The following is a 10707-nucleotide window of genomic DNA, read 5'->3' as shown; positions in this document are numbered from 1 at the left end:
CCGCTGAAAGCACTAAACTATTTTCATCACGAACTCCGTTTCTGTTTCCTGGATTTCGAACGCACTGAAAATAATCCCTCACAAACATAGAGCATCTTCCTCCACGCCCATCCAGATTACAGAGCATCTTCCTTCATTTACTGAATCATCATTGAACTGACTTTTATCCAGTAACTACATTACTTCTGAAGTTTTATCTAGTAAACTACAATATTTGTATTATTTGTGTGAGCTTCCAGTCAGGACATGAAACATCTCTGTACATCTGACGACACAAGAAATGAAATTTATTGACACAAGCTGAAAGTAACAGATTATTGTCTGGTAAAACAAGCCGATTCTTCAGTGTTCATCAGAAACAGAGACTCACACGATGTTCTTCACCTGTGATTTTGAAGTTCATAGGGGCGTGGCCTGAGCTCAGCGAGCCAATCAGAGCACAGCTGGAATTCAAACAAAAGAGCAGTGAAGTGATGCCTTCAGGAGAAACACCTGAGTGGCGTCCAGAGGCTTCTCCCACGATTCTCACCACGCCCACCTCTCCTCTGATTGGTCGACTGATTGGTGAACACGCCCACTGTCACTCAACTCTTCTGATGCAAACATCTTCGGAGCAGGCAAAACGACGGGCGCCGTTCATGACAGCTGCACGCCGCCGTCAGGTCCACTCTTCATCCTCAGCTTCGTCTTCATCGGCAGGAACGTCGATCCAGCTGAACTCGTTTACCTAAAACAGGCAGCGGGTCACGACCCCCACAGCGAACGGATGAACGGACGAATGAACGCATGAACAGAGGAATACCTGCAGGAGTCCTTCAGTCTGATCGTCTGTCATCTGATCCGTGTGTCTCAGCTCCACCATCACTTTACCATTTCCTACACACACACACACACACACACACACACACACACACACACACAGTGAGACTGTCCTGATGCTGCAGGACTGACAGAACCTGGCTCTTCGTACCGAGCAGGATGAGCAGCACCGAGGAGAAGGCCTGGACCAGAGCGCTCTCTCGGACCTGCTTCTGCAGCCTGCAGCGTCTCTGCAGCTCGACCTCAGGACCTGGAGGGACAGGAGACAGGAGACAGGAGACAGACGGCTTCAAACAGACAGACTCACAGAGCTCCATCACCTTCAATCAGCCGGTAACCAGGTTTGAAATGAGCCAGAGGAGACGGTCAGACGAGAGAGAGAGAGACAGAGATAGAGAGAACAGGACAGAGATACAATCCTAGAACACAGAGAGAGAGTCAGTGTGCACCATGTCAACCAACCTTTAGCCAAGCCCCGCCCCTCAATGAAAATGAACCAATAGCATCGAACTTCCTAGAAGTGGGACAGTCTCAGAACTGGTCACACTGTGGTTTTCTGGGCTATTTGAGTCATTTAATGTTCAAAAGATGTGACTGAAGCACAAACGCCAGCAGCAGAGACAGATGAGCACCAGCTTCTAGTCCGTCCCATGAGTTCCGACGTCTCGGAAAATCTGACAACTCATAATAATGATCACAGGAGGCTAGCTGTGGGCTTCATTAAGCTAGATACCTAGCTCTCTGGCAGCTACGTGGCATGGGGGCGTGGCAATGGGGGACAGGAGGAGAGGGGGAGGAGCTGGAGCGGGAGGAGGAGGTGACTGGAAGGACGCGTGGATAACTATCAATGCTCTCTTCCTCCTCCCTCTCCCTGGACGTGCAGTGAGCCCCTCCAGAACCAGAGGTTGACCCACAGTGTTCTGCATTGCTCTGTTCAGCCTGGAGTGAAGCTGGGAGGCTCTCCAGGCAGGAAGTCTCTGGAAGCCCTGAACAGGCCGGCGTCCCCCCTGCTGGTTCTCCGGCAGAAAGTCCCTGATATGAACCTCCGTCACATCTACAGCCAGAGGGTTCTCTGACCTTTAACCTCCAACCGGAGCAGCAGAAAGTCTCCCCCTCTGAGTCTGGTTCTGCAGGGTTCTCCTCCTCTACTGACTCTGTTGTATTTTCATCTCAGTAGAAATAAAATAGAATCGTGTGCTGAACAGGATTTGGGTAAAAAAAAACAATGTCGACAAGTACAGTGAGATTTGTTTTGGTGTAAAGAAGTGTGTGTGTGTGTGTGTGTGTGTGTGTGTGTGTGTGTGTGTGTGTGTGTGTGTGTGTGTGTGTGTGTGTTCCAGATGTTGGGCTGCTGTGGGGGCGGAGCTACCTGAGCAGGTGAAGCTGTCCTTCACCACGGCGGCTCCTCTGGCGCTCCGGCCGTGCTGAGGGAAGGACAGCTGCAGCAAGCAGCCCAACCTCAGCGTCCTCCTGCGGCCGGCGGCCGGCCGCTCGCCACGCCGCTCGCCCTGCTCCTCCTCCTCCTCCTCCTCCTCCTCTTCATCCTCCTCCTCCTCCTCCTCAGCGGGAAGCTCCTTCAGCTGGAGACGACAGACGGACACCAGTTGACACTACCGGACCTGAAGCAGGGCAGGAATCGAACGTCTGTCTCACCGTGATGATGTCAGAGGTCCAGCCGTTGAAGCCCAGGAGGTGATTGGCCAGTCGCAGGCAGTGGGCGTGGCTCAGTGGGCGGGGCCTGCCAGACAGGAAGTGAGGAGTCTGCTTGGAGGAGAGCCTCACCTGAAGGCAGACGAGAACACACGGTTAATAGAGACGCTGCAGACGTCAGGAGGAAGAGGAGGAGGAGGAGGAAGAGGAGGAGGAGCAGGAAGAGGAGGAAGAGGAGGAGGAGGAGGAGGAGGAGCAGAAGCCCTCACCTTCAGGGTGGAGCTGTCCAGCAGCCGCTGTCCGTCGGCGCTCCTCTGAGCCGCCGCCGCCTGAGCTGCAGAGTAGAACTTGACGATGGCGTAGAAGCCAGGCGGCTGCTGCGGAGCGTTGGGGTTCACCTTGAGCAGGTAGAGCGGCCCGAAGGACGAGAAGACGGCGAACAGCTCCTCCTGACAGACGGAGCAGGGACAGTTCAGGAAGCAGCTTCGTTCAAACAAAACCCCAAAAACAGGAGCTCCGGCCTGCTCAACCGCTGATCCCCACTCTCTCAAAACGCCGCCGCTCACTCTCCCTCACTCTTTCACAGTTAGAAAATAGAGATAGGTAAATGGCCATGTTGGACTTTTAATTCATTTTTCTTTAAAATGACTTTCTAAACAGAATTCTGAATGAAAATGATTATTCTGAATTAAAGCTGATTCTGAATAAAGTGTCTGATTTAACTCATCTTGTAAACCATCTTTCAGCCTGTTGCCATGACCCGGTATTTCAAGATGGCCGCCTGAAGCGAGCGTCGGACTGAACAGTTTATTAAACAGAAGAAATGGAACTAATGAGAAGAGTGGACGGACAGGAGCATGAAAGCTGTTTTGGCAAAGTTAAAAAGGAAAGACGGTAGACGTCAATACGCCGCTTCCTCCTCCCGTCCAATCAGAACGCTCGTCCTCCGTGTCAAACTGAACTCAGAATGACCCCCGAAAACATGAAGAGAAGGGTTTTATTCTGATCTACTTCATTCTGAATTGAAACACAGCCTGAAGCCGTGGCAGAAAGTCCGTCTCTAAACACAAACGCTGCTGATTCTCACAACCCAAATATCCAAACGATTCCTAGAAAAACTTCCTGGGAGAGTCCAGAACGGGTGGAGCTCTGAGATGAAGACCTGGACCACGACCAGGACCTGGACCAGACTGACTCACATGGATCTGAGCCTCAGTGGGACCCGGCTTGATGTCCCACACGAACAGAGTCTTGTTGTTCTCCACAGGAACCCGAAACTCCAGCACCTCCACGTCCACCTGCATCCCCCTGCAATCAGAGAACATGTAGAACCAGAGTACACACACACACACACACACACACACACACACACACACACACACACACACACACACACACAGAAGTTTGAAGTGAGAGTTCATAATCTACAGTAAGACATATTTTATTCAGTGACATGTGTGTGGTGATCTATATTGGTTTTCTGATTTTTTTTTTTTTATTAAACAAAACAAACCACAGAACAACAGAAACAGTCATCACTGTAAAAAATAATTATTTTTTTAAGGATTAAAATTTGCTTTTAATCGTAATGTGACCATTCGTCCAGATGTAGCACCTATGAGGTGAAAAACTTTGCTTTTCGACTCGCGGCCATTCCAGGAGGATCTGCTTATGGAACATAAACTGATTTAGTAATCACAAACAAGAAGATATTGAAGGCCTCCCAGCTGTGAGAAAATAACATTTGGCCTGAAATTCTATCTAGATGTAGGGTTATTTAGAAACGATTTAATCCCGTTAATTTCAAATGTATAAAATAAGGAAACAGTTTTTCTTGAGAACGGTTTTCTGATGTATAGCTGAAATCATAAACTCAAAACGTCAATGATGCCCGGACAAAGATGGCAGCTACGTGAACGTAAACAGGAAGTGAACGCGGAAGCGACTCAGGCTTACCGGAGAGCATAACAGAGAAGCGGTGCCTTAAAATCACTTTACCTGCGGCTGCAAGGAGACTTTTAGCGAGCTCCGTGTTTCAGCTGAGATGAAGACTTTATATCCGTCACGTCGGTGAACGCGGACCGGAAGCGGCGAGGCACACGCGTTGATCCGGCAACACTTTCAAATCCGTAGTAACGAGTCTGTCGTCAGCTCAACACTAACCCTGTCTAACTGCGTTCTCACACGCACACACACACACACACACACGTATACCAGTCTGCTGGTTAACTAGTTAAAACCCCCAGAAAAACTTGGCTTCAACCAGCTTCAGTGACACCAAACTCAAGATTCGCGCGGAAGAGGGCGGGACTTAGGCCGTTGACCAATGGGATTAAAGAATGACGTCACATTGACGAGCCCAATCTCAGCGCTCTCATACGGGCCATTCATTAGTTCATTCATGCGTTCATTAATTAATTCACAGCCAGTCAGACCTTCCTTCATCAAACCAACGAGGAATTCTATTTCATTTTTTAGTTTCCGTTCTGTCCTCTACGAGTCAGAAAGTGAAAACGATGCTGACGTCACTGAGACTTCACAATAAAGCGCAGCCTCCGGACTGTAATCTGACACTTTTCAGAACGTCGACGACAGAACGTCACGCAGAGCCTCCCGGCATTCCCTGGAAATCCGAGACACCTTGACCCCAGCGAGCTAAGCTCAGCGTCTGGAAAGTGAAAGTGACGAAACAAGAATCCAGCTGCTGCAACAGCGGTGATGCAACCTGCAACAGACTCACAAAGTGAAAGTCACAACACCGAAAAATCTACACAGGCTGCAACTACACAAAATACAGCAGCACAAACTAACAACTACACAAACTATAACTACACAAACTACAGCTACAGAAACTACAACTACACAAATTGTAATTACACAAAATACAACAGCACAAACTACAACTACACAAACTAACAACACAAAATGCAATAACACAAACTTTAAAAAGCATAAACTACAACAACATAAATGATAACTACAAAAACTGTGACAACACAAAATACAACACGAACTACAAAATCATAAAGTACCTCCACACACTATAACAACATAAAATGGAACAACACAAAATGTACAGTATTACTACAGCAGTAGTACTGGTAGTAATATCAGTAGCAGTATAGTAGTAGTCTTAGAAGTAATATTAGCAATAGTAGTAGTATTAGTAGTAGTAGTAGTAGTAGTCGCAGTTATAGTAGATATATAGTAACTTTGAATTTCTGCTTTGTGTTTAATTAATGTTGCACCTAATTTTATCCCATGTGGTTCCTCTGAGGGGCGCAGCAGCTATATCCAGATACTTAAACCACATTTCTTTAGTGTGGTTCAAGGTTCTGGAGGGAGAGAAATAAACTCAAATTGTCGTTTATGCCGATGAGCTCCATGCAGCGTACTTCACGGGTTTGGCTTGAAGATGTGGGTTCAGTCGGCTGCGTTGTTTCACAAGAACAAACACTTCAGCGTTGTTTGGATTTATGCAGGGTTTGTGTTTTTTTAGAATCCATACAAGCTAAACAATATGAAATGACATGAAGAGTTGGAAGATGAATGGAACAAAGAATCCAACAGTCAGTCAGACCTTCATCAAACCAACAAGGAATCCTTCTTTGTCTTTTTTCTTTTTCTTTTAAATTTCCGTTCTGTCCTCCAGGAGTCAGAAAGTGAAAGTGACGAAACAAGAATCCAGCTGCTGCAATAGGCGCAACACCACCGCTGTAAGAGGCGTGACGCAACCAGCTGCAGGTTCACAAAGTGAAAGTGACGACACCGAAACGTCTGAGTGAAGCCAGGTGCAGGTCTGCTGCAACACTAACTACAGCTACACAAACCATGACAACACAAACTGTAAGTTTTTTTTCAAAACGGGCACGTGGGTGTCCAGTCCACTCACTCGGAGTTGTATTATTTTCAGTAAAAGACCATAAACCAAGTCTTTTTCTTGTTGTCCAATTGTTTCAACTCCTCTGTCCACAGATTCTTCTGGCATCAGATTAAAAGAAAGACACCGAGCCAGGAATGAAGTTCTCCGAATGCTATCGTCTTTTCAAGCAGTGAACAATCAGTGCAGCAGAGTTTTACTGAATTATGGGTCTCTTCCTCTAACCCGAGTGTCGGCATGGCTTGGAACACAAACTATAACAACAGTTATAGAAAAAAACAAAAAACAAAAAAAAACCAATAACATTTACCGTATTCATTCTGCTGTGTATTATTGATTCAGTAGTAGTAATAGTAGATGGAATTTTAGTAATATTTGTTACAGTGTTGGGAGATGTGCTATGAGTAATAGTAATAGTAGAAGTAGTATTTATAGTAGATGGATTACTACTATTATTATTAACAGTAGTAGATGATGTAATATGAGTAATAATAATCTTAGTAATAATAATGTTTGCAGTAGTAGTTATAAGTAGATGTAAAATCAGTAATAGTAGTAGTAGTGGTAGTAATATCAGCAGAAGTCCAGAATGTGAGGATGCTGAAAGGGAGAGTGGAAAGTCTATGGGACTTTCTCTGAGCACTTTCCTTTTTCAGTCTTCAATAAAAACCTGGATGGGCAGCACCATGGAGACACTTTGCTCTGCACCTTCATCGGCCTCACCATTTCCACCATGGTCAGCTGGAACGTCGTCCTCCTGGTCGTCTGTGGCCTGCCCGCCACCGTGCTCGGCTGTGACTGGCTGCAACGCTATGGACGCCTGAACAATGACTCTCTGACTCTCCTCAAGCGCATGGTGAGTACAAGACCCAGGCCGGGAGAAGCTTCCAGGGACCATGAGATGCGTCCACGGTTCAGGAGAGGCTAGGAGTCCAGAATGTGCCTATAGGGGTCTAGGAAGGGCTTGGAGGGTCTACAGGGGTCTTGTAGGGCTCTAGAAAGTGTTTGTAGGGTTCTAGGAGGGTCTTTTAGGGCTCCAGAAGGTGCCTGTAGGGGTGTAGGAGGCACTTGTAGGGTCTAGGAGGGTCTTGTAGGGCTCTAGAAGGTGTTTGTAGGGGTCTAGGAGAGGCTTGTAGGGTCTTGTAGGGGCTTGTAGGGCTCAAAGTGGGGCTTTCAGGGGTCTAGGAGTGGCTTATACAACTCTGGGAGGGGGCTTTTATGGCTCCAGCAGTCATTTGGAGGGGTCCAGATGGGGTTTGGAGGGCTCAATAAGATGCCTGTAGGGATCTAGGGACTTGTAGGAGTCCAGAAGGTGTCTGTAGGGGTCGAGGAGGTTCTTTTAGGGATCCTGAATGTGCTTTTTGGGGTCTAGGAGGGTCTTGTACGGCTCCAGAAGTTGCGTGTATGAGACGTGGAGGGGCTTGTAGGTCTCCAGAAGGTGCTTGTGAGGGTCTGGGGGGCTTGTAGGCCTCCAGAAGGTACCTGTAGGGGTCTAGAAGGGGCTTTCAGGGGTCGAGGAGTGACTTGTAGGGGTTAAGGAAGGGCTTATAGGACTCTGGGAGGGGCTTTTATGGCTCCAGCAGTCATTTGGAGGGGTCCAGGTGGGGTTTGGAGGGCTCAATAAGATGCCTGTAGGGATCTAGGGACTTGTAGGAGTCCAGAAGGTGTCTGTAGGGGTCGAGGAGGTTCTTTTAGGGATCCTGAATGTGCTTTTTGGGGTCTAGGAGGGTCTTGTACGGCTCCAGAAGTTGCGTGTATGAGACGTGGAGGGGCTTGTAGGTCTCCAGAAGGTGCTTGTGAGGGTCTGGGGGGCTTGTAGGCCTCCAGAAGGTACCTGTAGGGGTCTAGAAGGGGCTTTCAGGGGTCGAGGAGTGACTTGTAGGGGTTAAGGAAGGGCTTATAGGACTCTGGGAGGGGCTTTTATGGCTCCAGCAGTCATTTGGAGGGGTCCAGGTGGGGTTTACAGGGCTACAGGAGGTGCTTGTAGGGCGTCAGGGTGGGCTTGTATGGATCTAGGAAGGTCATGTAGGTGCTCCAGGAGGGGTTTGTACTTGATGGTCTACCTCAGTGTGTCCTGTAGAGCTTTACTGTCAAATGAGCTGTCAGCAGTGTGTGGCTCAATCTGTGGCTCAATCTGATTCACTCATGAAATGACATCAGTCAGAGGAGGAAGAGGCTCTATAATCTGAACATCAGGAGAAAGATGCTCTATAATCTGGAGGTTAGATTTCCTTAAATAAGATTTATGAACTCATGGCAATGAGAAGAAGATGCAGCTATTAAACACCTGATATCATGTACCGGGTAAACGTCTCACAAAGAAATGTCTGTCGTCTCTCAAAGAAATATCCGTTCGTCCGTCCGTACGTCCTTCCTTCCTTCCTTCCTTCCTTCCTTCCTTCCGTCACTCTGATCAAAGCTGGACACAGAAAAATGTCGATGTTCCTTCCAATGGAACATCTTTAAAGTCATTGTCAGGAGCATCAAGGCGGCACAGCGTTGATTAAACAGTCGAGTAATGAAGCCTCTCTTCATTCAGACACCAACAGTTGAATAAATATTCATGTTCTGTGTTCTGTGTTCCAGGGTAAAAACATAACCAACAGGGAGCCTCCGGTTCATTTTCCCTACCCCCTGTACCAACACATCAGACATGCTAAGGTATCATCCATCCGTCCATCTATACATCCATCCGTCCATCCATCTGGACCAATCAGAACGCTGCGGCTCACACCTGTCTGTTTCTCTCTCTCAGGACGAGATTCAGCTGGTTTTCATCAGAGAAACTCTGGAGCTGATTTTAGATCTATATCACCATGACAACCTCTCCTCCGCTGGCTGGGATGCGGTGATGAGCGAACACTTCCAGATCAGCATCCACCGGCAGATCGAGGAGCTTGGCCGCTGTGTGAGTACTTTCTACTTCAGTACATTCATCTGTCAGGTATTTCCTCTGCTTCAGGACTTTCACTGTTACTTGAAGTCTTTTTTACCATTTCAGACGGTACTTTCAAGTATCGTTGGTACTTTGCCTAGATTATTTCAATGGAGCTCAGTATCACTGTCAGTACTGTCACAGTTCAAACTTCCCCACAATGTTCTTGTCAGTAGTTTTGATCAATCTGCTGAAGCTTTGCCTGTTTTTGGAGATAACATGAAGACTTTTTATTTTCAGGTGGAGACAAAGCACAGCACGAACCGAAAACTGAGGAGGTACTTCGGCAAACTGAAGAGAAGGACGCTGGGCAGCTCAGTGAGTACTGATCTATGCTGCTCTACTGACTCTATGAATATTGCTCTACAAAGTCTATGGCTACCGCTCTACTGACTTTATGAGTTCTGCTCTACTGAATGAGTAATTCTGTGCAGGGACTCAAACTGGGTTCCTTGTCATTCATCCCCTGTGGCATGGTGCCGTGGACGTTGTTCTAGCTGTGGTTCTACCTGCGGTTCTGTGGTTCTAATTGCAGTTCTCTGTGTGCAGGGGGGCAGCAAGGAATCCTGGGAGCTCCTGTGGAAGCAGACCAAAGAGCACCTCTGTCAGCTGGAGCTGCTGGTGAACCACATGACGTAGGGAGACGCAACCAGCAGGGGGCGCTCATCAGCCAGTCCGGTGACCAGAGCCCGCTGCACCACAGCGTCATGCTGAGGACTCTGTCTGTCTTTTCATTGATTTATTTACTTATTTACTTATTTATTTATTTATTTATTTATTGGTGACAGTTGCTGCCTCCTGTTTCCAAACTGAACTGATTTGTAATCAAGGGACTTTTTTTTTTTTAACATAATTTATTGAGACTGCAGTGACTGAATATTGTTTCTCCTGTTTTGTTTTTGTATCTGTCGACTGGATTTACTTGAAAACATTAAAAACTGATGAAATCTTTTTTAAAAAAGCTTTGACTTCAGTTTTATTTCCATTCCATCGTTTTATTACTCGACACTTTTGATCAAACTTCTGAACATTTTCAATGTCAGATCAGCTTCAGGATCACCTGGGTGTTTTCACAAAAAAAGCAACTTTCAGAATCAGAATTCCTTTATTGTCATTGTTCAGAATAATGCAATGAAATTGAGAACAGCAGCTCTCGTGGGCAGTGCAGATAAACAAAACAGACAAAAGGACAAAATAGTGCAAGACAAAATAGTGCAAAAACGGTATAAAATAAATAGACTAAAAGTTTGCCTGTCTTTCAATATAAATATAAATATAAATATAAATATAAATATAAATATAAAAATAAAAATAAAAATAAAAATAAAAATAAATATATTACACAGTTGGTGGTCACATTTTGTTCTTGTTCAGGGACTGGTTATGGTGCAGTATTCAGGGCAATGACAGGTCTAGGATAGAA

At 46.5% G+C, this 10707-nt stretch overlaps 2 protein-coding genes across 3 annotated transcripts; one reads left to right on the top strand and one right to left on the bottom strand.

Annotated features, from left to right (window-relative positions):
• Positions 1–275: 275 nt before the first annotated feature.
• Positions 276–4746, bottom strand: rdm1 (RAD52 motif containing 1). 2 transcript variants are annotated; one of them, XR_003931307.1, is made up of 9 exons: positions 4468–4746; positions 3669–3777; positions 2739–2918; positions 2473–2601; positions 2189–2399; positions 971–1069; positions 803–876; positions 539–727; positions 276–443 (listed from the first exon to the last, which is right to left on the bottom strand). XR_003931307.1 is itself a non-coding variant. In XM_030088883.1 (8 exons), exons 2-8 carry the CDS (start codon positions 3771–3773, stop codon positions 659–661), a joined length of 867 nt encoding a protein of 288 aa, XP_029944743.1. In that variant the 5' UTR covers positions 3774–3777; positions 4468–4746; the 3' UTR covers positions 276–658. The 2 variants fall into 2 exon arrangements, 1 of the variants encoding a protein (XP_029944743.1); XM_030088883.1 differs by having other exon boundaries at positions 276–727.
• Positions 4747–7082: 2336 nt separating this feature from the next.
• Positions 7083–9923, top strand: ifnphi1 (interferon phi 1). The gene is made up of 5 exons (XM_030089382.1): positions 7083–7205; positions 8936–9010; positions 9105–9257; positions 9525–9602; positions 9834–9923. Exons 1-5 carry the CDS (start codon positions 7083–7085, stop codon positions 9921–9923), a joined length of 519 nt encoding a protein of 172 aa, XP_029945242.1.
• The last annotated feature ends 784 nt before the right edge of the window (positions 9924–10707 follow it).

Source organism: Salarias fasciatus, chromosome 4, assembly GCF_902148845.1.
Source record: "Salarias fasciatus chromosome 4, fSalaFa1.1, whole genome shotgun sequence".
NCBI lineage: Eukaryota > Metazoa > Chordata > Actinopteri > Blenniiformes > Blenniidae > Salarias > Salarias fasciatus.
The sequence above is the reverse complement of the archived record's forward strand: the minus strand, read 5'-3'. Positions and strand labels throughout refer to the sequence as shown.